Below are 27,856 nucleotides of genomic sequence, written 5' to 3'. Positions count from 1 at the left end.
CTTGCATTTGTTCTCTGTACCAGTATGTTCACCAACACTCTGCCAGTTATAGTAGTTGTTAGCTTCTTAATAAAAAAGAATAGCTGCAAATTAGGGCTGCCATCTGGCTTTCATTATAAGAAAATGAGCCTTTCCCATCGCTTATTTTCCTTGTCCCAGAGAAATGCTGAAATTAAGAAACAATATGTTTTATTATTTGTTACACAGTCCCAAAAAGGGCCCTCCCACTTTATGGTTGAGCGACGTGATTTAGTCTCCATGCTAAATCAGTCTTCAACTTCTGCTATGCAGAGATGGACAATTGTACCTAATTGTGTGTGGTAGTTCAACTATATGGACTACTAGTCATTGGGGAATGAGCTACTCATTATAGTTAGGACCACAAATTGAACTCAGACCAGAGTCCCATAGACTAAAGCATGGTATTTTATACATTAAGTCATTCCTCCTTTCAACAATCTCTTTCTTACTTGGCGCGTGAAATGAATCAGGGAAAGATTATTTTCTGGGTAAATTGGTAGTAAAACTCTGATGCAGACATTTCCAAAATTTGATTGCAGTCTGCCTTCCACTTATTGACTATCACATCAAGGAGTGGTTCAAAGGTTTTGTATGACAGCTTTAAAATCTGCAAAGTTTTTAAAGGTACTTACTATATTGTGATCAGGTCACAGATCTAAATGTCAGTATTGTATGCCTGATTTGCACATTTCAAAACGATTTAGTAATTTTTTCATTTTATCTGCATGCATGAAGAGATTTGAAATACAGAAACAATTTAGAATCATATTTAATTTGTAACAGTTCAATTAACTTAAGTGCTGAAACATGCTTCTTTCTTACTAATTTGTTTAATCTGTTACTATTGCAAGAACATATTTTAAAGGAATGCCCAAAAGGCCAGAGGCTAACTAACGCCCACTTTAAGAATGCATGTCCCTGAACAAGCATGTGTGAAAAAAAAGGCAAACAGTTAGCCTTCAGGTCATATTACTGGTATGCTGTCTGGTGAAAAGAGTACATGTATCCTAAACAAGAAATGAACTACCCAGCAACTGCTTTCATATGACATTGTTATTTTTACAACCGCCACTTTCCTTGGAGCAATTTTATTATGACTCAAATAGTGGAGTGCAACAAAAAAGACTTTAATAGTTATTATATAACACACTTAAACTTGAGTGATTGATAAAAATGAAGAAAAAGTAAATAATAGGAGCATTGTTAAACAACTGTTATTGAGGGATGCTAATATGTCTATACACCACAGGAAATGCTTTTGTGTGTTTTTTGTAATTATTTCAAGGAAACATCTGTTTTTCTTCTGAAAGCCTGACTCCTATTTTGCTATCACTAGCAGCGAATCTCCTTTTTTGGCCATACACTTTAAAAGCTTTTTGTACCAAACACGTCCCTGGCCCCCACCCCTTATTTACTTGAAAGGCAGTAGTGCATAGTGTAGGATATTTCTATGCATTGTTGCCATTAGTATGGCGTAATACAGGGAAATGATCTGCACGAGCCACAGTGTCAAACAGTTGACTCTATTATCAGTGAGTTTCCTGGATCTCGGTGTGACTATAAAGAAAGGTATGGGATTTCAGTGAGTTCGTTTATTGCTCTTAGTTTTATTTCTCAGATTCGCATAACATAACATTGCAATGTCAAAGTCTAATGTGCAAGCACCAAAGTCGAGAATCCACATGGAAATAGAAATTATTAATCATCAGTAATATCAGTTCACTCAGTAACATACAGAACAAATCCAGAAGGTCTGATCACATGGATGTTGCTCTGCTGTGCAAACTTGCTGTTTAGAGTAGTGGCCTAGTCCCCAACAAAAATTATTACATATAGAACATTAGGGAGGGTCAAGAAGAAGCTCTGTGGTGAAGGTTTATGAGTTAACCAAGCTGTAAAAATGCATAGTAAAGACCAGCAGTCGGATGCCTATAGCTAAATCTAGATTGATATTAAGGATGAATAGGAGCAAGTCCTGGGAAACTACGCCAAAGAGAAAGTTGTTATGATAGAAACAGGAGCATTAAGGGGAAAGATGAGATAAGGGAACAAATGTCACATGATATGCTGCAAGTGTTCAATTGGATAGCCTTCTCCTGCCCACTACTGGAACCCAAATTTACACTGTGTCCATAGGCCTAACATATTGGGCCTGCTTCTTCTCTAGTGCATATTGGTGTAAATCAGGAATAATTCCACTGAAGTCAATGATGCTAAACTGATATAAGTGAAGGGAGAATCAGGCCCAAAGTCACATGCTATGATGCCTACTTGTATACATTTAAATGTATATCATCTCCTAATTCATGATTACCTCTGTCCTTCTACTTACCACTATGCAGAACAAGCTGTATGGTACATAGCAAAATTATTGCAGTTACTCATAGAAATAGACAGGTCTGCTTCTCATTTTAATTCACATACCAAAGCAGCTGGGCTTTCTAGCTAATGTCAGTCTTGCACCAATTTAGCGATGACTAACCACATGAATTTTTGGCAAAGTATTCCAGTTTCCCCAACAGCATAGTGCCAGTAGCAATCCATTTCCACCAGACCCTTCTCAAAGAGATAACATGGGTGCTGCCTTTGCAAGATATTACATAGTGCATACTTGACCCCTTCTGGACTCTATTCTCCCTGATGTAATGAGTGGTAAAATTACAGCAAAGGTAAAAGGAGCCAAAGGGCTCTCCGTTGCAATGGAGAATGTTTTCAGCGAGCACATAAATACAGAGACACAGTAGACTTTATGTACTTGGACATCAGTAAAGCATGTGACAGTCTGTACCATTATGTTCACCCTTTTTTACAAGACTATAATACATTTTGTACAACGTATGCCTTGTGAGGTAGCATTTGAAAACTCATAATCTGCTGAACATTATTGTCCTGGTAAAATATAGATGGCAACATTGTATGTAAAGTTATAAAATTCTACTGTATAAGACATGTTTCAAATCTAGGGAAACAGATTCAAACCAGTTCCCCAGAGACAAAAGGCTAGCCAGCACCTCAGCCAGGTGTCAGCAAAATCAAATGAACTATCACCTGATTAAGCAGCCATTCTTTTGCAGGAAGAAGGGTGTGAGTGAGCAATTTACATTTTGACACTGGAACAGCCAGGGGTTACCATGTAAATAGACTGACTGTCACCTGAACCCCAGCTGGAGATAATTCTTAAAGAGGAGGAAACGATATAAAACTGAGGAGTAGAGGCCCCAAATCACCTATCTCTCCTCACCTTTACTCACGGAATCAATAACATTTGAAAGACAAAGAAGGCATCATTGAACTGGGGGGAGGAGATTCAGCCAGACTGCTGTAAGCATGTGGTGAGACAAACCTTTTCGCTTTGAATTCACTTAGTTTGTTGTTAGGTATTAGTTTGCATTTTACCTTTTATTTCTTTGTAAGCAAGTCTGACTTTTATGCCTCATTATTTGTAATCACTTAAAACTATCTTTCTGTAGTTAATAAATTGGTTTTATTGTTTTAGCTAAGCCAGTGTGGATTGGAGTATTTGGGAAGCTCCATTTGAGATAACAAGGTTTGTGCATGCATATCATTTTCTTTTAATGAAATGACAGACTGTCTATGAGTTTGTGTTGTCCAGGAGGGTACTGGGCAATACAAGATGCACATGTCTGGGGAAAAGTCTGGGACTGGGAATTGCTGGGGTCACTTTCCAATGTAATTTAGGAGTGTCTGTCTAGAGCACTCATATAACTCAGCTGGGAGTAATTTACATGCTAGAGGCTCTGTGTGAGCAGCAAAGCAGTGTAAACAGCACCCCCAGACTGGAGAATTGAGGGGACACAGCTGTCCATCTGTCCAGATTGTACCCTGGGTAATGTCACGGATACTAGATGGGAAGTTGTTAGTTAAATTAGAGAAGGAGATTAGTACAGGAATTGTAAGGTGAATAAGAAACTTGCTAAAGGGGAGAAGGCAACAGGTTGTGCTGACACGGGATTATAGAACTGGAAGGAGGTCACTAGTGGGGTCCTCAAGGATTGATCTTGGGGCCAATCTTATTCTACATATTTATTAATGAGCTTGGCACAAAAGGTAGGAGTGTGCTAGTGAAATTTCCTCATGTGACAAAGTTGGGAGGCATCGTCACTACAAAGGAGGCTCAGAATATTATACAGGAAATTATACAGGGATGGAATTCAATAATACAAAGTGTAAGGTCATGCAATTAGGTCTAATACTAAGAATTTCTGATACAAGCTGGTGCCTCATCATTCGGAAGCAATAGAGGAGCAGAGAGACCTGGGTATGATGGTTGATCACAGAATGAATATGAGCCATCTATGTGATGCATCTGTGAAAAAGGCAAATGCAATCCTAGGATTTATCAGGCTTGAAATTTCCAGTAGAGGTAGGAAAGCATCAATGCCACTGTAGAAAGCACTGTCAAGACTTCATCTTGAATACTGTGTAGAATTCTGGTCACCCAAGTTGCAAAAATATGAATTCAGACTGGAACAGATTAAAAGAAGAGCTACTAGAATAAGCAGGAGAAAAGAGGGTCTGTCTTATGAGCAGAGCCTGAAAGAGCTTGGCTTGTTTAGCCTAGCCAAAAGAAGGCTGAGATGGGCTATACTTGTGCTCTCTAAATACATCAGCTGGGTAACCACAAGGGAGGGTGAAGAGCTATTTAAGCTAAAGGATGTGACATTGGCACAACACCAAATAAGTATAAACTAGCCATGAAGAAATTCAGGCTAAAAACTAGAAGAAGGATTTTTAACCACCGGAGGGGTGAGGTTCTGGAACAGCCTTCTACTAGGAGTTGGGACAAACAACTTAAATTAGTTTTTGAAAGAGCTGGACAAATTGATGAGTGCAATTGGATGATGAGATTGCTTGTGATGGGGAAGAGGGCAGGGCTCAGCATCCCTGGGGCTCACTTCCAGTTTATGTCTTGTGTTTCTAAAATCTCATGCTTCAGGGCTTCATCTGGCTACCTGCAGTGGTCAGGAAGAGATTCCCCCCCGCCATGTATTCTGGTTTTGTGTGTGTGTGTGTGGGGAGGAGGGGGAGTTGGTCTCCTTGCTAAAGGGAAGAAGACAACAGGTTGTGCTGAAAGGGAGTATATAACTGGAAGGAGGTCTTTAGTGAAGTTCCTCAAGGATTGATCTTGGGGCCAATCTTATTCAACATATTTTATTAATGATCTTGGCACAAAAGGTAGGATGTGCGAGTGAAATTTCCCCATGTGACAAAGTTGAGAGGCATCGTCACTACAAAGAGGGATCAGAATATTACACAAGCCATGGCTGAAGCGGTGACACGGGGTGGGGTGGATCAATGAAAGAGAATGAGTCTATAGTTCAGTGGTTAGGGCACCCCCCCCTCAGGAGGTGGAAAACCCTGAGTCCAGTCCTCTGTAAGTGTTCTGTGCACCACCTGCTCCTTCTCCAATCATTTTGTGTGGAATGAGGCAGGCACCTAATTCATTCCCTCACAACACAGCTTTTAAGTCTGACTCCAAGAGGTGGGTTCCCATTCATGGATCACTTGCAGAGATAGGTGCCTCCCTGCAGCTTAGACTTAGGCACCTATATCCAAGAGAGGGGCAGGGCTTAGAACACACCCCTGTCATTAGCGTCGCCCCTTGGCTAGCTTTGGCTGCTCTCTGCCTACCATGCTGGCTTTTATGGAGCTCATTCTTAGGCATCTCTCTCTCTCTCTCCATTCATTGTACAGCGAGCCTAGGTTCCTAACGCAGCTTTGTGGATTGCAGTGTTGTTCCTGTGATTTTTCTGGGCATCTAAAAGTAAGATGCTGTGATGCTTCACATTGCAATGCCTACCTCTCTTTGTAAATCCCTGACTTTTTTAATACTGTCACTTGAACATCTCTACACATTGACAGAAGTGAGCACTGCAGAATCAGGAGAAGTACAACTAACTGTTGGTACTGGTTCCCTCTAGAACACAGCCTACTGGCACTGTTTTCCCATCACTTGTCAGGTAAAGTTACAGGCATATGTGAGGTCCTGGGAGTCTGGCACCTATACTGTACCCGCTAAATGTTGTTGTGTATCATCTAAACCATTTGTGCCCAGATAAGATAGTGATGAAGGCCAAATAAATGTCTGCGCTATATAAATAAATTCCTTACATCAATCTAAAAACTGCAGTAAATCCTGACTGTGTCAACACTGTGAGGGGAATGTACTGCGTGAGCCAAGTTGTCTGTTTTACGACCAGGGATTGGGAATGGCATTAAAACGACTGAAGCCAAGTATGAGTTTTGTCACGAAACCAAGCCTATCTAGCTTAAGAAACCATTAAAAATTACTCACTTGCCAGTCAAGGCCTTTGTAAAAGAGAAGGGCCAGACACTTGTGAGATAGGTAGATAGAAGTACATGACGGCAGTCGACTACTTTTCTCAGATATTAGGAAATTGCATATTTTCCTGGTCTTCCCTGGGTAACTTTGATAAGTTCCCTGAATAATATTTGCACAGGGAGAAAGACTAGGGGTAAGATTCTCACACCCACATTGACCCTTGTATGCTGGATAAAAAAGCCAGGATGGCATAAATGGGGCTCAAAAATCCCCCCAGTGCAGGAACTCCAGTTTCTTATACAGCAACTCATTATAAATGGAATAAAATGTAGCTCAATGCAGGTGAAGAATAGCCTACTACTGAGACCATTAATTCCTACTAATACCAGGGTGATTTAATAATTCAGTGCTCCTCCATTGAACAACCCTAAATTCAGCTGCTAGAACCTTGCATAAATATACAGTTCATTCTGGTAGGGGGCACTTGTTAGTGCTGGTCAAAAATATAAGTGGGGTTGGAGTATCTCTCTGAGTTGAAGGACCTAGCTCTTGAGACATAAGATGTTGTGCAAGAATATCCTAAAAACAGCCAGGCTTGGGAAGAAAAGTTAGGTTGAATTTTTCTATTTTGTTATTGTCAGCTGAGTTACTAGTAATGCCAACCCTGAGGAAAGGGATATATTTGGATTAGATATAAAATGTTCATATACTCTGACTGGCGGAGAGGGGGAATTCCACCTGCTTACACTGCTATAGAGGACTAAATGCACTCTAAGAGATCAAATATAAAGTAAGACAGACAGCCTGAGAAAAGTGCAAAAGGTCCATATGAATTTCCCTTGGACAAGAGGAGTGTTTCTAGGGCATTGCCTAGCTGATGCCTGGTTGAGAGTAAAATTGGATGGTGGGAGAGAGGAAGAGAGAGAGAGAGACTGAGCAACACTTGCTTTTGTACAAAATGAACACTTTCTAGGGCCCTACACTGCCAATACCAAGATAGATACAATCAAGAGGAACAGGAGAAATTTGCCACTCATCCCAGGAGAGTCATTGTAATGAAACTCAGCAATCCACCACCCCAGATTCAGAGATATCTGGTCACATGACGGACTATTACCATTTCTATTGCACAGGAAACTAGGGACAGAGCTAGCCATGCAGACAGTTTTGTCAGACTATCACTATCATCAAAAGACCCCAATGACTGATTCTTACTCTGTTGACTTAAAAATAATTTTATATATTGTAACCCCGCGGGCCTCCCCCCCCCCCCCCCCCCAAAAAAAACAAAAACAACAATGTCCCAGCTCTTCCCTCCTCTAGGTCTCACAGATAACTCCAAACTAGTGCGTCCTCTAAATAAGTCTTACTTTCTTTGTGCTGGTCTTTAAGATTTGGGGGCAAGGACTGTATTTTGTACAGCACCAAGCACATTGCTGGCACCTAAATAATAAATAAACAATAGTCCTGAGCTCAGTGTTTCTAGAAGGAGCCTAATAAGGAACTCTAAGGCCTTAGCTACACTACAGAGTTTTGTCGACACAAGTTATGCCGGCGTACACCACATACCCCTCACAGTGTTGCCACAATCAGGATTTACTCTAGCTTTTAGATTTTATGCCAAAAATTTAGCCCAAAAATAACTACAACATATTATACTTACCGGAACCAAAGAGTTCGCTCAAGAGGCTAGATACAGGAGACGCTTGCTTGAGGAGCCCTGCCAGGGGATCAGGCCAACAGCATCTCCTGCAGAATCAGATGACGATGAGGCATGCCCCCTTGCCCGGGTAGTGGCTTTCTATACTTTTTTGTACACAGCATTTTTTTATTTACTTATTTTTGGTGCTGTTTTTATATTTTTAAATACTTTAGTATTTATAGTAATTCTACATTTATGTTTTTACCAAAATAATTTAAGAAAAACAACATTTAATAATAAAAAAGTGGCTAAAAAAAGTGGTTAAAAACACACCGCAATGTAAAATATATCAACTTTTATTCTTATTTATTTGTATGTATATGCAGTTGTAAACTAAGGGTACGTCTACACTGTCAGTGGCATTGTCAGCAGTATAGGATCGATTCTGCAGGATTGATTGCGTGGCAGTGGGGACCTACTCAATAGAACCCAGAAGTCAATGCTGTTAATCCACCCCGCAAGAAGTTGAATGCTGCATCGACTGGAGGGCATTTCCCATCGGAGCAGCACAGTGGGGACACCGCAGTAAGTAGAAAATAGGAAGACATTCAAGCTACTTTATGTCACATGCGTATCTCCTGTCGACTGCTACCAAAAGCTGCCGGCAGTGTAGCCCAAGCCTAACAAACTGTCCACTACGTTGTACAAAACTCACAATATTTACTATGTTTGCTATGGTGCCCAAAAACTAAAATACCACAAGGCACTGTATTGGTCCCTGCCAATTGTAAAAAGCAGTCGGGCTGCTAAGGGTAGGCTTTAAACATGGTCAAGTCAAGCAACTCACATGCAGCACTCAGGCCATGCTAGGCCTCCAACAGTCCTCTCGATACTCCTTGTGTCAGTGGAGAGCATTCACACTACCAGGCCTTGTATCGACACAGGGAGCAGTGCACTGTGGGTAGCTATCCCACTATGCAACTGGCAACTGCATGCAGGGTGCTTTGGGAAGGGTTTGCAATGCCTCATGGGGCAGGCACAGCATCACATGATGAAGGGTTCTGGATCCCATTGTTCCATGGGCATCCTATTAGATTGGCAGCTGCTTTTCAGCTGCCCTGTCAGCCAAACTGCCATTGCTGATCACAAACACAAGAAGCCCCCAGAAGTAAGTGTGTGTGTGTATGTGTGTGTGGGGCAGGGTGTGTGTGGGTGTGTGTGTGTGAGACAGACAGACAGACAGACAGCATGTGTGTTGGGGGACAGTGAGCATGTCCGCACACTGACTCTTTAAGTTCAGACAGCAGCCAGCAGCACCCAATCCTGAGGCAGAAGCTGGTGCACAGACAGCTGGTGTCGCCCCTCCTCCCCCATCCCAGCTGAGACCTGTACACCAGCAGGGGAAATGGGACACCCCGACATCAGCCCCTGCCTCCCTCCCTTGCTCTGCACAGCACATCAGGAGTCCCTCCCCTCTCCTTCCCCAGCAAGAGTTCATGCTGCCTGCATGCCTGCCATAGGAGAGCAGGATTGATTCCCTCGGCCTTCTCCCACAGCCTTGTCTCCCTACAGCCCCAGAAGAATGTTCCATCCCCTAGTCTTGGCAGGAGCCCATTTGCTGCTGGGAGCTGGCATGCTCAGCTGGGCAGTAGCTGTGTGAGCTCTTCATGCTGAGTAATTTCAAAACTTCCTGGGGCTTTGAAAGGGGAGGGGGTGCATGCCTGTATGGCTGGAGTACAGGGCAGTGCAGCAGAGTTCAAAACAGTGAGCAGAGTGGGCAGGGTGGGCATTGTGGGATAGCTCCTGGAGCCCAGTTACAGCACACACAGTCTACAGTGACGCTTTGTCACTCTAACTTTGCTGCAAAAAGTTCTACATCTCTCGTCAAGGTGGTTTTATTTTGTCACCAAAGCAGGGGAGTTTTATCGGGAGGGAGCGTTGCAGTGTGTACACCACCATTCTTTTGCCACCAAAAGTTGACGTTTGTCGACAAAACTCTGTAGTGTAGGCCAGCCCTAAGTGTTACAGAGCCCAGTGGCTGGCAAGATGTAGCAAACACAGAGGGGCCAGAATAATCTCCAGTCTGTTATTGTGATGCATTTAGTACCTCCCATCAGATAGTTTACTGTGGTACTGCCTTTGTCTAAATGTTATTTGTATGTTGTAGTTTTCAGAAAATACATTGTCTTCCTAGTAATCAAGGCCCTTCGTTTTTGATTTTTATTTTGTTTAAAATTTCTCATGAATTTATCGGTATTTTTTAGAAATATAAAAAAAAATTGTAAAAACTTCATGCCAAAAATAAAATGTGCAGTTTTCTGGGTAAATAAAGGGGTCTGCCCAGTTACTGAGGCACTATCTCTCCTTCTGGAGTGGGCTCAGAAGCCGAAGAGGTAGAGGAGGTGAAGGCACCATCTCCTTATGCTGCTTCCTCCGCCTCTTCCGCTTCTGGGCCTGCCACAAATGGCAGCTTGGTTATTTTTGGAGTGGGGGACCAGGAGGTTTCCCTGGGGTCCATCCAGGCTTCCAAGCCACATCCGAAAATCTATAAAAAATTGAAGAATAGCTTTTCTGCTCTAGGCTCCTCCTACATTCCCTCCACCACATTTCCCATTCTCTGACTGCTTGTAAGGCCATTTGTTTTGGGGGTTTTATTGATGTCGTATCAAAATTTCCCTGTAAGAATTTTTTGGCCAAAAAACAGAAACACCCCAAAACAAATGGCCTTACTAATAGTCAGAGAATGGGAAATGTGATGGTGAGGGAAATGCAGCAGGAGCTTCGTGTTCTTATGAGATCTTTGATGAGATACGTTTGCAGTGAACATACAGACATATATGACAGCACCTGAAGCTGTTCTTCTTTTGTAAGCCATTTGTTACTGACTACTTTGTAACTCCATTCAGCTATCCTGGTTGAATTCTATCCTTGACAGATATAGGGGATTAAGGCAGATATCCTTCCATGGTGCCGCTGTAAAAGTAGCAGCAAAAATAGAGAACAACCTACTTGCTCAGTGCTGCATGTCCAGTCTCTGTCTCTATTCATTATGGGTTGTACACAGATTTCAGTTCAGCTGCCCAGGCTGTCAGTATGCAAGGATCCATGCCTGAATACATGTAGATATCACATTAGTCTCTCAAACCACAGACATTAAGCAACATACAATAAACCACCTACAATGTTCAGCCACCAAAACACGGCTTCTACCATTTCTGCTAAAAGAGAATATCTATTAGCTGTCTGTAGGATTAGGCTAGCTATTCACCCAGCCAGTACACCACAGTATTACAGCAGCCAGCACTCCGCTTAATGTTCCCTTTCTGGGGTCCAGTGCACACAGATGGATTTCCTCCACCGTTCTGCTAGGCGTCTGGTATCACATGAAGGAATCCCATGGCTGCCTTCTGCTCACTGAAAAGGCACATAGCAATCTAGCATCGTTTGCATGACTGCCATGTATAGGCGGGCGAAGTGCAGGCTGAGGTTATGACCTTGGTAGAGGGCAAGAATGAGGCTTTGAGAAATGTCAGGATAAATACCTACTACATGGGAATGGAAGCACTTGAATACTCCAGTTAGCTAGGCTTACCCCAGCAGCCTTTCATTGCTCCCATATACTAAAGAAAACAAATAATTGACCACCAATGGACTCTAGAATGGACAGGGTGTAATTCATTCATTCTGCCTGATGTAGAAATATACCAGAACTGATCCAGTTATCACTGCAAAAATGTGAGTCACCTTAAACATTGTGTGCCAGGGAGGGCCTAGACTGTAAATATATCCAGTAGAATGATAGACATCTCTGAACTAACCATACTTGGTAATTCATTCAGAATGTATAAAGTACAGCTCACTTAATGGAAAATAATTTTACATGACAACTGAAGTGCTCCTGTAATCATTATAATGCATTATTACTGGTGTAGGATTTTCTCATTGTGCTAAGAAACTACTACAACTGGGCAAACTGGTTTGGATAAAGTAGAATGTGACCTTCACTTTCATGAAGCGCATGAAGCAAAAACAAATTTAAAAAAAAAACCTGTTTGTAGTGTATTCTCAGACCGGATTACACCTGGTATACTGAAAAAACATGCATGAAATCCTGCTCTCAAAAGATTGCCAGTGGATTTCCAAATCAAAGCGGGTTTGGGTACATGTCACATATATATATATATATATCCAGTCCACACAGCCTTCACCCCTTTAGGGCTTTGCCACCACTGCTTGCTAGCCCACACTCTCTAAAGCAAATCCTCTGAAGACAATGATCTGGACGCCTAAAGAAGCTGTTATATCTCAGCATTGTAACAGTAGCATCAGTACCTCTACAGTACTGCACAAACCCTTTGTACCCATTGGCAAATGAGATAAGTAAATAAATGGATTGCCATCTATACTCCCATTGTGCAAAGATGTGCACCAAAGCATCAGTGTGATGTGCATCATTATGTCTCATTATGTGATTGCAAGAAACCTCACGTGAAGCTGACACACTCCATGTAACATGCTGTGTGACCAGTTAACAAAACTAGGCTCCTTCAGAAGGGTGAGCAATTAATCATTATTCAGCTATCGCACTTGCGATCCAGTACTTGCTGGCAGGAGTTTGTAACTGAGGGCATGTCTAGCTAATATGATACATTATTCATACAGTAGAAAACTACAGTTCCAATGCCATGGGCCCAGTAACTGGTTAAAAGCGAGCAAGCACACCATCATTTTTCATGTGTGGGCTAGGTGTGTTTTTTTTTTTTTTAAATATAAGGTTATTGCCATCACATTCTATGCATAAAACTGAGTTAGGAAAACACTACTGTGAGGTACAAGTACATGTTTTTCATGATGGCAAAGTCAATATTATGAAGACATGGAGGAGAGCTTTTAAATGCTTTGCCTGGGGGCACAGGGCTGTAACAATTTTATTACTTTATCAAGTATTAACTTAATTGAGATTGGAGTGTACAGTGTCAAGAATAAATTGCAGAGAACATTTTATTCAATTAACAGGCCTCATAATTATTTAGGTATTTCACCATTTAGAACCTGGGTTTTTTTGCACTTAATTTTGTGGTTTTTCATTTGGCTTGAATCTGGTTGACACTCCATCATGGAGCAGCCAAGGTACAGCGGATCATTTAAGATTGATAAGTGTCCACTATTTTCCCAAATGGTGTAAACACAAGGGATGAAATCCTGATCAACACTAAAGTAAATTGGCAGTTTTGTCACTGACTGCTAAGGGACTAAGCTTTCACCCAAGTTTTTTTGTCCAACTACCACTATCAGGCCCCAAGCATAATTTTTTCAGGCCCAATACAAACTTGTAACGTGGGCGCCCCTTCCACACACCTCCCCCACAGTCTCTGCAGCCTGGGCCGAGCCCCCAAGGGCCTTCGGGCCCTGGTAAAGTGTACCCTCTCCCCCTTCCCCCGCATGTGGGGGGCCCTGACCTCTATCATGGGTAGTTCAATTTCTGTTAGCAAATACCATAAGAAAATGTACAGTGAGGACATTGAAACCTTGTTTTCATACTGCATTTACAAAGGTATGCGTTAGCAACAGGCATATTGCATAGCAGCACTAATCATATAATGGTTTATGAGAGGATAGGTTTTTTTTAATTTTATCCGAACAAATAAGCAAAGGATATGTACGACCCCCTATTCAGAAAAGTGGGTTGGAAAGTGATTTCTTTTGGTGCTTGTCCAACAGAAAGGAAGAAAAGCAGCTCAACATGAAGTGGTGGGATTATCCAGGAAGTTTTCACTTCCTCCCCTTGAAGATTTAATTTTTGCCTCTCTTGTGGAGCTTATTTTCCTTTGTCCCAATGTATTAACAAATATACTACATTCCAATGAAGATGGGCTGCCCTGTGTCTATCAATAGAATCTATATAGAATCTTTTCCCTTAGGGATTAATTCAATTTTTGATTCAATCTTTCTAACCTTTAAATCATGATGTTACAAACCTCCAAGGAACTACTGTACTGTTTGTGACCTTATTTATTACTTTCTGCTGCTTTGTAAAGTAGAGAAAATTGATTTATGGTTTATTTTTCTTGTGAACATGGAATATCAATGTTGAGTGTTAAATAGGAAAAAGTTACATTACTTAAACTTTTATTTAGTGGTTTATTAATTAATTAATGCTGAAGTACAATAGAATAACAGCCCATGATGTTCAATGAGTTATAGCTAGTAGTGGAATGTGAAATGATAATAACAAAGCAAATTATATTCCTAAAGCCATGTATAAAACTTTTAAAATATTCTCTTTTGGAACAACTGTGACATTTTCATTTCTCTTTCACTTTTTTAATACTGAAAAATTTGCATTAAAAACATGACTTTTTCTAGAGACACAGTCAGATTAAAGTTTATAGCTAAAGCCAAACTTTTAAAAAATGGATGCTTAAAATTAGGCTTCTCGATTCATATTTTGGCATGTAGCCTCTAGTTAAATGCTTTAGTGGCTAGGGCTGGAATGTTTAAAGTACTTGCCTTTAATGAAACTTAAGTACATGCTTAAGTGCTGTGCAGATTCAGGATGGATTTAAGCACATGTTTAAATATTTTGTTGATCTGAAGCTTTACAGATGTGGCCTAATTTTAAAGTTCTGAGCCCCAGCAGCTCTAAGTGAAATCAATGGGTGCTGCTGGACGGGGCTCAGCATTTTTGAAAATGTGGCCACTTATTTAAGGGCCTAGAGATGACCACAGGAGCCTAACGTGCAATAATTAGCCTAGGACTTCAGGTGGAGACTCAGCAATAGACGAGATGATTTCTTAATAAATGAGGTCCTGATTTTATCTGATAAACCTTAATAATATCACATGATGGAAAAGAAAAAAAAGAAATACTTTAGTTTATTGCAAATTTAATAGAGTGCTTTTTGCGAGCATTAAAGTGCTTTACGAAAACCATGACATGAATAAACAAATTAAATTAAATAGCACAGTAACTAGAGAAATATTGCTCTAAATTCATTCTTGGTACAACTCCACTGACATTGATTAATTACATCAAGGATGGCTTTGGCCTGCTAAATTTTAGGCATTAACTTGAACTGGAACAATGCGTCAATGTCAATCCCACACAATGAAGAATTTCATTCCAAGAGCAATGTGAGTGAATATTTAGGATCTGTAAATGGTTAAAAAAGTAGATGCTAAATACTAACGCCAACATTATGGTTTATTACAGTAGTGCCCATGGGCCTACCAGTAGGCTCTGTACAAATATAGAGTAGCAGAAAGGCCTTGTGCCAAAGTGCTTAAGCCAGGCAAAAGGTAGAGGGAAAGGGCTAGAAGACAGACACAGCAAAAATAGTTAAGTGTTTGCTCTGAACCTGTACACCCTCCACCCCTCAGTCAGGAGAGAAACATTACCAAGTGTGAAATACTAATTTGCCACAGACGATATCGCCTGCCCAACAAAAGCCAGCCCAGAGAGACACCAGACAAAACATTGCGGAACATCAGAAAACAAAAGCCTTTGGTAAGTGCTTTCCTACCCCTCCATCCATGAAGCGGAGACATGCACATGAACTCGTCCAATCATCTTGCACTCTGGGCCGGGGGGGGGGGGGGGGGCAATAAAAATCCCTGACAATCAGAAACTGCACCATTTGGCTGTGTGGCGGGCCAGAGACTCTAAACCAATGGTCTCCAAACTGTGGAGGAATGGGAGGGCATGGCTGGACCTGGACCAGCCCCTATGGGATGCAGGGAGGGAGTGCCACCCAACCCCACTCTGTTCCCAGCCCTGGCTTGGCTTCTGCTCCCCTCCCCCAACCCAAGCAGCGGTTCAGCTCCCGGTCCCTAGCTCCACTCCCGGCCCAGCTCCAGCTTTGCTCCCCCGCTCTCAGGCTAGCTTTGCCCTCATCTCCTCTCCACCCATCCCTAGTTCTGCCCCCAGCTGCGCCTTCAGCGCATGTTCTTCTGCTGAGCCAACTGTGCAGTTATGGAAGAAAGGTGCAGACAGATTCCATTACTGGTGGTGAGGAGGGTGTGACTAGAAAAGTTTGGGCACCACTGCTCTCAACTGAAGCCAGAGGTGCCAGAGGCTGCCTCATGGGCCTGTCCTAAAATACACTTTGAATTGACAGATCATTACAACTCTGTCACTCTTAGGCTTTGGTAACACATTTGTGCGAATAAGTTTGCTTGCTTTAACCTGTAAATACGCTTTTATTCCTTTTTCCTAGTTAATAAACCTTTAGAAAGTTTATTACAGGATTGACTACAATCATTGTTTTTGGTGTAAGATCTAGAGTACCAATTTATCTGGGGTAAATGACTGGTCTCTCGGGGATGGAAGCAACCTAAATCTGATGTGATTTTTGGTGTAAATGACCATTTATCACTAAATCCAGTTCATTTGGGTGGCAAGATAGGTGATTGTCGGTGACTCCATGGTAAGTCTTACTAGCTTGGTGAAATCTCATTAGAGAACACACCACCATTTGGGGTGTCTGCCTTGTTCTCAACAGTCTGCCCTCAAAGTCCTGAGCCACTCCAGACAGCGTGAGAGGGCATGGCGTGTGTCTAAGTGCCCATAAAAACAGTTGTCTTCCCTATACAGTTCTGTGTCCAGGAGACACTGAGGGGTTGGGGTAGCCCCAGCAGAGACTCATATTTCCTCCCCCTCAGTACAGCAATACCTGCTTAAACTGCTTCTGCAGCTGCTTTGCCAGTTGAAATGAAAGGAGATTCCCTATTGAAACCATGTTATGTATTTAAGATGGCAGTCCGGAGTGAATGCCCTTAAATACCTGTGTCTGCACTTTAAACTGGATGCTTTGGAAGGTGAAAGCATTTAAGCTCCAGTCAGAGTCCCATGTGGACAGAAGATCAAATGAATGGCAGGATTTGGAATGAGTGGTAATTTGGACAGAGTAGAAGCTGACAGACCTGAAATATGCTCTATGAGCAGAATTGTTTTTAAAGTGAATTTACTGCTCCTGAAACCTATCAGACAGTCCTCTCTTTATCTACAGACTACCTCCAGCATTGTTATTGGCAACCATCCCCAGGCTGCCCTGCCAATGTCCCTCAGCTCTCTTCTGGAGGAGAGGAGAGGGTAACTAAAATCTCAAGATATCATCATGCAGAGGGGGCTCACTAGAAGAGTCACTGAGAAGGCCATTCAGCCTGGTGCTTTATTATTAATCATCCTTATAGGTTCCTGGCAGAGCCGCACAGCATGGGGTTTTCCTGGTCATTGGCTACTCATTCATGTACCATGCATGAGGGCTCGGTGTAAGTGCAGCCGGTACACTCATTTTTCTCCCCTTCCACCTCCACCCCTTTTCTGTACATTCATGCTGAAAGTGTAGTTTGCCAGGTCTCCATGCTGGGTACGCACTTTGCTTTGCAGTGTACTTTGTCCTGCCCTTTGTGGCTGTTACCTGTGTGTTACTTGAGCCTGTGTGAACGGATAAACGTGTACATCTTCCATTTGCAAAGGAGGCTTGAACCCCAAAACTTCATGCTCATTGACCCTTTGGCCTCTCTGAGGAGATAAAGATACTAATGAGTGCCAGTTGTGACATTGTGTTCCATGATACAGAAGCTTTTTATTCTTTAGGCAGTAGACGGAGGCCATCAGCCAACATTAACATCAACCCCTTTACCAGATTGGGCTGGATTCCAAAGCATGGCCCAGAAGTGAAAGGCTGTACACCTATTACAACTGCTCAACAGCCAGTAACTCTTCCTAAAAGATTTCTAAACTGAAAGTTTTCCAGCGTTTTCCCATAAGGCATGTGCTCGTCTTTCAAAGGGACTCTTAAATACATCAGGCGAAAAAGCTGAGAGCAATTTTTCATCTAGATTTCTTTTGTAAACCCACTGTTTTCACTCCCCTGCTCAAAACATGGAAAAATAGCCCAGATGCAAGTTGTATTACTGTTCGCAATCAGCTAAGAACACACATAAAGAGTAAAAGGAAACACACTGCAAACCCAGCTAGAAAATAGGCCACTAATTTACCTGTGATAAATAAGAGAAACAGAAATAGATTTGAAACATTCGTTTCCCTTTATTTGCTCAGTGAGGCTGATGTGTACAGCACATTTTAAAAAAAAAAATCACAGGAATTTTCATACAATGATTTAAACCACAACAGTACATGTAGAATTGGCAGGTGGAAAATAGCCCAGCGAGGGCTAAACTAATAGTTCATTTTCCCTGTTCAGAGTAGTCCAACCGATAGCTTTACACTTTCACCTACTGTACAAATTTTACAGTAGCTCCATCAGATCAGTGGTTCACATTATTGAAAATGTCTGTCATATAGGTACAAATTTAGAATCATCACATTATATTACATGGCTATTCTAGGTCATTTATAGATCAGATCTTATACTACAGTGATTGAAGTTCTCATTACAGCCATCAAAAAGGACACATAATCATTACCTACTGTAAGCTTACATCTAAAGAGATGAAAAGAAGGCTTTCTTTTTTCAGCTGACCCAACTGTTATATCCCAGTAGCACAAACTTTCCTCTCCGTGCTATTATCGGCAATGGCAACCCAACTGTTGTGCAGAGTTGTTTAACACAGATTGAGATTTTTCCCCAATTTTAGGCTCCTTCTGTTTGGATTCAGATCAATTTGTGTTATGTAGGAATTACTTTCTTACATCTCTAGAAAAGACTGTAGTTCCTAAGTACCAGTTCTGTTACCAGTATTGCAGATGTGGTACTTACCACAGCATGGAAGCAACGGTACAATCTTCATCTAAAAGACATACAGATCTATACTGCAGTTTGCCTCTAGTGACAATGTGGTACGTGTGCTAATTTTAAATGTTCTCTTAAAAGAAATCCCTAACTTTACATTTTGATGGGCTAACCACAGTGTCTACAAAAGATACAAATAGCTTTATTCAGATTATTCAGAGATTCTACGTCTACGTTAATTTCATATGCAATTTGTAAGTCCATGGAGGAAAGCCATCTTCAAGAGAAGAATATTTGTCAGGCCAGTGAAAAAATTGAACTGTGGCATAATGTCTGTATGGGGGAAAAAAAGAAGAAAAGAGCACACAATTTGTTCGTGTCAGCAATCCAGGGCAAAATAGAATGTATTTAAAATTTAATCACAGAAATTTAAAGGCAAAATAGGTAATGCATCTGGTCCTTGAACACATAATATGATATACTAAATATTGATTTCTTAAAAATAATTTATTGCTTTTAATATTCTTTTCTTTACAACACAAGAGACTCAAAATCCAGAAAGGAAAACTGTAAACTTTAGTTTGGCATTCACACAATCGAAGTTAAAATACCTGCATTTTAACCTACAGAGCAACGACAAGAATTATGCAGATTAAAGGATGTTACAATTGTAACACTGAACCTGTGAAAAAGTTCTTTTTTTTTTATTGCTATCTATCTATTTAGAAATAAGAAGCCAAAAATCAAGCAAGCATCCAACAAGACAGACAGTGGAATATCTCCAAACACAATATGCTGGTGATAAAATGAATGCAGCTATCAAAATCAGCTGCATTGGCTTGGGGGTGAAATCTGTTTCCTAAGAGTTGGGGTGGGAAGAGAGATTAAATAGGTAAGTGTGCCATATCTTTAAAAGAAGTCATGAATGCCAAACAGTAATAGAATACCAATCTATAAACTTGCAAGCGGACTCCAAACTTTACTGATTCAGTCTAAAAGCTCCAAGTTCAGATGAAATCCTGATATTCAGAATGGTAGTTTTTTTTCTGAAGTTTCTATTTAATTTAGCAGAAGCAATTTCATCAACAATGTCATGGGCACATCTGAGGCCATGCTAGTGCATAGTAAAAAAAACTACTGCTTCTGCAAAAGCTGAATTTTCCAAATGAAGCACGTACTCCAACCTGACAAGTGTCATGCATCCTAGGTACAAACTTTCCACTGGCCTTTTTATTATTTTAGTCATCTCATAATTTATAATAAATATGTTAATTGCAACTGATAAATAAGTCTCTTTAGTAAACAAAGGAATGAAGGATCAATATTTATACAGGATGTGTAACTGTAAAAAATATAGATAAATACCATCATTAAACTCTGCCAATGAAAAGATTACTGGCTTTAAGAACAGTGCTTAGACACACACATAATTATTGTAAAAATCATACCGTGCTTAGTACCTCAGCATTTTTTTATCAAATTAAAATCACAAAAATTAAAACAAAACAGCATTTTAAAAAGATTTTTGACTTCTAGTTCCAAAACTACTGTTGATACATGAAATAAAAACATTTCTTAATGATTACCACGTAAGAGACTTTACATAAAATTATGATATCTCCTAGAAAATTTTAGATGAGAAAACTTCATTCCCCTAACAAATTCAGCATATAAAACTGCAAAAAAAAAAAAAAGAGAAAAAATGTGGAAAAATATTCCAGAAGCGGTTAATACCTTGTGGGCTTGGATAGTTCTTGACAAAATACTTAGTTAAGGTCACCAAGGAAGGGTGTGTAAAACATTGATATTTTTGCACTCAACACACACACACGCACGCACACTTTTCTCTTTTTTTGTTACAATCAAATATATATAAGCATAAGTTCAGCTTTCTAAATATGTTAGTGTACAATAATAGTTTCACCTCATATAATTACATTTGAATATTCTTGATTAAGAAAAATTTAGCAGTTTTTGAAAAGAAGGCTGCATTTACAGTGCATAGCTGTAACAAAAAAAGAACATTGTCATACAGTATGTACACAAAATAAAAATACTCCCATTTCACATCTGTAAATACTCAACTACATTAGAGAATGTAGCAAATAAGCTATCTGTACACATCGCTTCCCCAAGTAGTTATACCCAACTCTCGTTAGTAATATAACACCATGTCTGCTCGTCAGAATAAAATCGCTGAACAAGCTGCACATTTGACCATTAACAAGGCTTTTGAAAATTTCATTGTGGAAGATCAACGGTTTGGACATTTACATGGGTGTCAGAATTAAAAGATGAAACTTCAAAATGTTAGGGAAAGTTTAGGCTTTCATTTTCTCCTCCATAAGAAAAACAAAATAAACGGACAGTCAGCTTCTAGGACCTGTGGTTTCTTCTGGATTGTCATATTATCATTGTGTTGTGGGAAACAGCGCCTTTTTAAAGAAATTCAGTGTCTGATTCCCAGACATCAGCAGCTGTAGTTCTCAATTTGATTTTTGTTTTGTTAAAATGTGATATCTCCACATTTTGAAGTTCTACATTTTAAGTGTAACTCTGTGGAACTGCTGCCATTTCAAGTGGTTTGCACTTGCACTCTCTATGAACATCAGAACCCCCCACCGCCAATCACCCCAGGAAAGTAAAGCTGACACCCTTGGATATACATGTGCTTACTGGATATCCATTTTGCCTCTTCACTCTTCGAGCAGCTGTGTTCATGTAAACCATGTTTTTGTACAGAGAGTGTAAAGTAGGAGAAATTCCTAAGTATGACTTCTAAATTGTCCATTATTGAAGGACATGATGTCCGTGAGGTATTCGCCATCCCTCCATTATCCTCAGCTGGGATGCATGTTACCTACGCAGGCTTCGCTGTGCCTCTTTAAGTAAACTATCAAAATCCATGGAGTCATATTTGCTCTTAGTAGAAGCAGGATCAAAATCATCTGAGTTTGAGTCTGAAACCAAGAGATGCAGAGGTGAGCGAAGAGCCCTTGCAAATTTCATTGACACCTCCTCATGCACGCACGCAAGCACACACACATTAATACCTGCTAAGGCTCACAGTTAATTCTTCATGCAAGTTTGAAACACTGACATGAGGCAAACAACAAGGCATGAGTGGGTGAATTCACACGTTCCAGTAATATTACAAGGCGCTATAACTAAGACGCTGAGTAATGGAGAAGCTTTGTGAAGGAAGGAGCTTTCTAATAAAATCACAGCTTGAAGAAAGACAGGTTAAAATCATGGATAAAGGGCTCTGGAGAGAGGCAGTGGATAGAACCTGGTTCTATTTCTGACTTGGCAACTGCCCTCCTGGGTGACAAGTCACTTCACCTCCCTGTATTTTATTCTCTCCCACCCTTTGTTTATCTTGTCTGTTTAGACTGTCAGCATTTCAAGGTAGGGACTATGGCTTTGTACCAAACGTAAGAACGGCCATACTGGGTGAGACCAATGGTCCATCTAGCCCAGTATCCTGTCTTCTGACAGTGGCCAATGCCAGGTGCTTCAAAGAAAATGAACAGAAAAGGGCAATCATCAAGAGAGCCATCTCCTGTGATCTAGTCCCAGCATCTGGGAGCTCGCTAGTACAATCTCAGTTGGGGGTCTCTAGATGCTACTGTAATATAAATGATAAATAATAATGTGACAGTCTATACTATCATGTTCATCACTTTTACAAGACTATGATCAATTTTGGACAAAGTATGCTTCGTGAAGTATCTTTTAAAATGTCATAATCTGCTGAACATTATTGTCCTGATAAAATATATGCATCAACACTGTAGGTGAAGTTATAAAATTCTATTATGTATCCTTTCTGTAACATGCTCCAAGTTTAAGAAGAGCAGGCCCAAACCAGTTTTTCAGAGACAAAAAATGCTGACACCACAGCTAGGTGTTAAAGAGTTATTCCTGCTTAAGCAGCCATTCTCTAGGAATGGGAAGGTGTAAACAAGAAATGTACATTTTATCTCAAGGACGGTTCAGACCTCTCTCCTCCTTCATCTGCGCTCATCAATGACTCTCAATGAACTGAACTAAGGGGGAAGGGTCCCAGGCTGAAAGGGACCCAACCTGTGAAATTTACTACAGTGTATGGTGAGACAAAACCTTTGCTTTTAAGTTCACTTAGCTTGTTAAGTTAGGTATTAGCTTGTGACTTACTCTTTTATTTTCTTTTGTAACCAATCCTGGCTTTTATGAATCATCACTTGTAATCAATTAAAATCTATCTTTCCGTAATTAATAAACTTATCTTATTGTTTTATCTTAACCAGTGTGTTTGGATTAAAGTCTGTGGGAAACTCCATTTGAGATGACTAGGATGGTGCATTATTATTTTCCTTCGATGAAATGATAGACTTCCTATGAGCCTATACTGTTCAGAAGGGCACCGAGCAGTACAAGACGCACATTTGTGGGGAAACAAGACTAGGACTAAGAATTTGCAGGTGTCGCCCTGTGTGTAATGCATGCACTGGTCACAGTGATCATGTATTTAGCTAGGAGTGATCTGCATGCTGAAGGTCTGGTGAACAGACCAGGAGTGGATGTTCTAATAGCAAAGCATTGTAAAAGGCGGCCCAGGTTACAGAGTTCAGGGAAGACAACTGTTCAATTGTCCACACTGTTCCCTGGGGAATGTCACAAATAATGATGATTACAAATGTTAAGTGTGTGTTTTGGAGGTAACCTATCCATTGTGCCCAAGATTGTGCAATCACTCAAACATGTAACTCTATTTCTGTGAATTCAGTGAGGCCACTCTCATGTAGGAAAAGTTATGTATGTGATTATATGTTTGCAGAAGTGGGATCTTAGTGCACTGATGAGGTTGCAGGCATTTGATTTCAGACATCACTATTTAATACTGACTATTCCTGGTTCTTGTGTTTTTCTTGTCATTTTCTGTTGACACAAGTCATTCTTAACACCTTAGGTAGAATCATGAGATATTTTTGTATTGAATACACAATGCACATTAAAAACCCTTTTAACTTTGAGGTTATGCTGCATCATAGAAATGCTAAAGTTCTAACCACTTCAAAGGCAGCTCCAAGTATTTTTCTTGTTGTTGCTGTTCTTTCTATCAGACAATCAACCCATTGCTGATTAATTGTCTCTGCCTTTGTACTGACTTATGAAGTTGAAAGTTCACTTCACCATTTCCCTATGTCTGATACACAGTCTATTAAATTCAGAGAGGGCAATCTGAAGTGGAGAGAAGCACAAGCTGTCAGCAGGACAGAGCAAAGGTGTTCAGCTCAGAAATACTTTGAGGATCCCACTCAATATAGCAAGATCTTCAAGGGCCCACACCCAGTGATGAATAATGTTCAAGAGGCTCCCCGTCAGGAAGCTTATTTTAAAACCCAGATGTTTTGAGATACTAGATACACCCCTTGCTTCATCACGGCAGAAGATATGTCAAACCAAGTCAAGACTTCAATCTGTCTTTGCTGTTTTTATCAGCCAACATTTGAACAAATGACTTGCCACCTTTTATATTTTCATCATCAGTCCTATATCTCTTCAGCAGTCAGCTGCCTTTTCCCAGCTTTACACTATCTATTTAGCTAGTGAAGTGAATTATAGCATATTCATTGTGAACAATGCATATCACTTTTATCATTTACTCTGAGAAGACATCAATTGGTTAGAAAAAATATATTTGTATTCACTTCTTGTTTCACACAAAGCCAAGGGCAGTGCATACAAGATTCCATTAGCCCTGTGTTACAGGGTTGTGCAGAGATTTTAATGATTGTTGTCATTAATTCAAAAAAACACAATAACCAATTAATGAAGGTACTGTAATAACATGTCCCTTACTATTTTAGTCAGAAAAGAATATCTACTATACCTTAATTCTATTTAGATAGGTACTAGCTATAGTTTAATATTTAGTGAATAATCTGCCTTTTAAAATAGGACGTATATATGTATGATAACGTATTTAAGAGCCATTTTTTAGGTGGGTCTATAGAGTCTCTGTATGTGCCAACACAAACACCTGCATGCATGCTGTAAAAATTCTAACACCTACACACACACACTTCAAATAGTTTCACCTGCGAGAAGCTGCATTGGATTAGCAGTTCCTGCTCTCTGGGCCAGGGCCTGAGTCACAGTCTGAACAGGGGAGTAAGCTGAGGTCTTACACCCAGCATGCTCCAATATCAGGAAGGGCTGTGACAATTTAGCCTCAAGTGCTTGCAATTAGGAGACTATCACTGGAACAGTGAACACCAAGGGAGGGGGGTAAATTCTCCATCAATTGGAGTCCTTAAATCAAGATTAGATGTTTTTGTAAAAGAGATGCTATAATTCCACCACAAGCTTGGGCTCAAGGCAGGAATCACTGGGTGAAATATCTAGCCTGTGTGATACGAGGGGTCAGAGTGGATGATCATAATGGTCCTTTCTGACTTTAAAATCTATGGGTGTGTCTATGTTGCACTAAAACACCCACAGCTGGCCTGGGTCAGCTGACTTGGGCTTGTGGGATTCAAGCTGCGGGGCTATAATTCTGCAGTGTAGACGTTAGGGCTGGGGTTGTAGTCTGGGCTCTGAGATCCTTCCCTTCTTGTGGGATGCAACAGGCCAGGCTACATCACAAGCCTAAACGTCTACACTGCAATTTTATAGCCCCATGAACCTGAGTCAGCAGATGTGGGCCAGCCACGGGTGTTTTATTGCAATGTAAACATAACCTATGAATCTATGAATCAGTCTATAGACCCTGTCTCCAGTGGGTTCTACATAACTGCAATTAAACATATGAAAGGGCCAGAATCATGATGGAGTTTATTTTGGTGGGGACTCCACCATTATGTCCTTTTATGGGTTAGATAAATAAATCTGGTATCACCACCAAGAATTTATTACATTACAGAGAATAATAAAGGATGCAGAAAGTTTCCACAATACTGTCATTTTGACATGGCAATATTTTCACGAATAGGGGCCATTGACTTCCATCCCAATATAGATAAATTGCAAATGAAAGGTACGTAAACTCTGTGAAAGCCTGCCACTCAGCTATTAGACAAAGTTGTAGCTTTTAAACTTGCTTTTGTCAAATAAGCAGAAACAATTTACATTTTAAAATAAATTAAATACAACAGCTAGTGAACAAAAATAGCCCTGGATTATGTGTTTCATTTTGATCTCTATATCATGTACTCACATTTCATGTTCAGGAAAATACTTACCTAGGTCTGCATAGTTAGACTTGCAAAACTGCCTGTGTCCACAAAAGTACAACTCAAAGTCAGGTTCATTTGACCTGCGTAAAGTGTATCCATTTTCGAGAGCAGCAAAAGCATCACAAGTATAGCGGTAGGTGATGAAACCATAGCTGTCTCTGTAATTGAAAAACACAATTGTGAACAAAAGTTAAAAAGTGTTAATGCACATCAGCATAACCCTTTCCTGCCAGCAGGAACTTACTGGTGTTACCATAGTGCAAATGCCAAAACTCCGCATCCATTTATCAGCATGATTGTCCTGTCATGCAGCTAAATACTTATTTCTGGGGCAGGAAATCTCAACTAGCAACATTAATAAATAAGGTTGAAAGAAAATAAATAAGTTTTTGAACTCAGCATGTCATCTGTCACAGCACTTACACTGGTAACTCCTATACCAGTGATCTTATGGTCATAATTTTTTACATATGGCAGCTTCTAAACAAGAAATAGTCCTGAAGGTTCTTACCCATCATCCCGCAGATTTACTGTACACTCCTCAATTTCACCAAAAACTTCAAACCGATCCCTCAATTCTGTTCGGGTGGTGTCAGCTCTGATTTTACCTACATAAATCACACGACGTTCTTCCTGTTGAGAAGGGGAAAAGAGGAAGAAAGATTTTGTTATTATAGGTACACTACAGATGATATATATTTGCGTATATAGATGGGTGTTGGAGCTGCATAATGATGATAGTGTAGTGAGAGGTGGAAAGGAACTACTAGATCCATCCTCCTGCTAACAGAGTAATATTGTTCTGTAAGGAAGGACATAGTAGATATTAAAATGGTATTACACTTGAGAGGTGGTGTGGTCCAGGGATAGTGCCCCAAATTAAGAGTCAGGAGACCTGTGCACTTCTGTTACTGTCTCTGCCACTGTCCCGATATGTGACACTGAACATCTCTCTGTGCTCCGCTCCACTCCAGTCCTCTGTCTGCTTGTCCGTTTAGACTGTAAGTTCGTTAGGGCAGGGATTGTCTCTTAGTATGTGTCTGTACAACATCAGCCACAATGGGAACCCAATCTCAGTTGGGGGCAAGTATAATGCAAATAATAAAAAACAATCTTAGCCATAATAAAAATAAAGTCTAGACACGCACACAGCAGACCTAACTAAGTGATAGTCAGGATTATAGTTTGTAATGGTTTATAACTTCAAAATGAAGGAAGACCTGTTCTCAGCCTGAGAGACAATTTCTAATTACATGAGTGATTTCTTTGAGGAAGCAAAATAAAACATTTCTTGTAGTTACAGTTACATTTTTGGCCTATTAGTGAAAAAGTTGAAACATTCTGATTCTGTGCAATTTTGCAGACACCAATGCTGACTGGTATTTTGTCCTTTGGTACTTGGAACAAAGGTCCTTTTCAAATAGTCCAGACATAGGTCCATATCAGACCCCACTAAATTAAAATCCATGCCAGAATGACAGAGAGCCTAGAAAACTCTGGGAGTTTCACTTAATGGATTTTCTGATTAACACTTCTCTTTGGACAAAGGGAATCAGCGAGTTGCAGATGATGACAGGTGGAAAGGGATCTCCAAGTTCCACAGTTCCCAAGGTCCATAGGGCAAAGAAGCATTAGCTCCACATGGGAACAGCCTCTCCCAGGCAGCATAGTACCTTGAAGAACCCCTCTACTGTCTAGGAACCCTAGTCATGGAGGAGGACCCCATTGTGCCAGGTGCTGTCCAAACACAGAAAAGATGGTCCCTGCTCCATAGAGTTTACAGTCTAAGTATGAGAGAAGAGATAACAAATGGTTATAGAGAGACAGATGGGGGAATACAAAGAAACACTAAGACAGTAGTAGTCCAGCAAGATAGGCCATGTTCTCTCCATACCAGTTGCCTAACCATTGTCAAGTTTTGACTGCTGGCTCTTCCCACCCCCATGCGTGTCCAATATCCTCTCTCAGAGCC

General features: G+C 40.6%; 1 protein-coding gene across 3 annotated transcripts in view; it reads right to left on the bottom strand.

Annotated features, from left to right (window-relative positions):
• Positions 1–17,994: 17,994 nt before the first annotated feature.
• The window catches only part of PPARGC1A (PPARG coactivator 1 alpha), a 203,812-nt gene continuing 193,950 nt past the window's right edge, over positions 17,995–27,856 (bottom strand). For 2 of the 3 annotated variants that reach the window (XM_067562570.1, XM_067562568.1), the window contains exons 11-13: positions 26,396–26,517; positions 25,891–26,042; positions 17,995–21,624 (exon numbers count right to left, since the gene is read on the bottom strand). In XM_067562570.1, the coding sequence (XP_067418671.1) occupies positions 21,521–21,624; positions 25,891–26,042; positions 26,396–26,517 (378 nt within the window). In that variant the 3' untranslated portion in view covers positions 17,995–21,520. The remainder of the gene's footprint in view (positions 21,625–25,890; positions 26,043–26,395; positions 26,518–27,856) is intronic. The other variant, XM_067562569.1, reaches the window with a different exon arrangement.

The sequence above is a fragment of the Emydura macquarii genome, unplaced genomic scaffold (genome assembly GCF_026122565.2).
Source record: "Emydura macquarii macquarii isolate MOO-44397 ecotype Brisbane River unplaced genomic scaffold, CSIRO-AGI_Emac_v2 contig_2448, whole genome shotgun sequence".
Taxonomy (NCBI): Eukaryota; Metazoa; Chordata; order Testudines; family Chelidae; genus Emydura; species Emydura macquarii.
The sequence above is the reverse complement of the archived record's forward strand: the minus strand, read 5'-3'. Positions and strand labels throughout refer to the sequence as shown.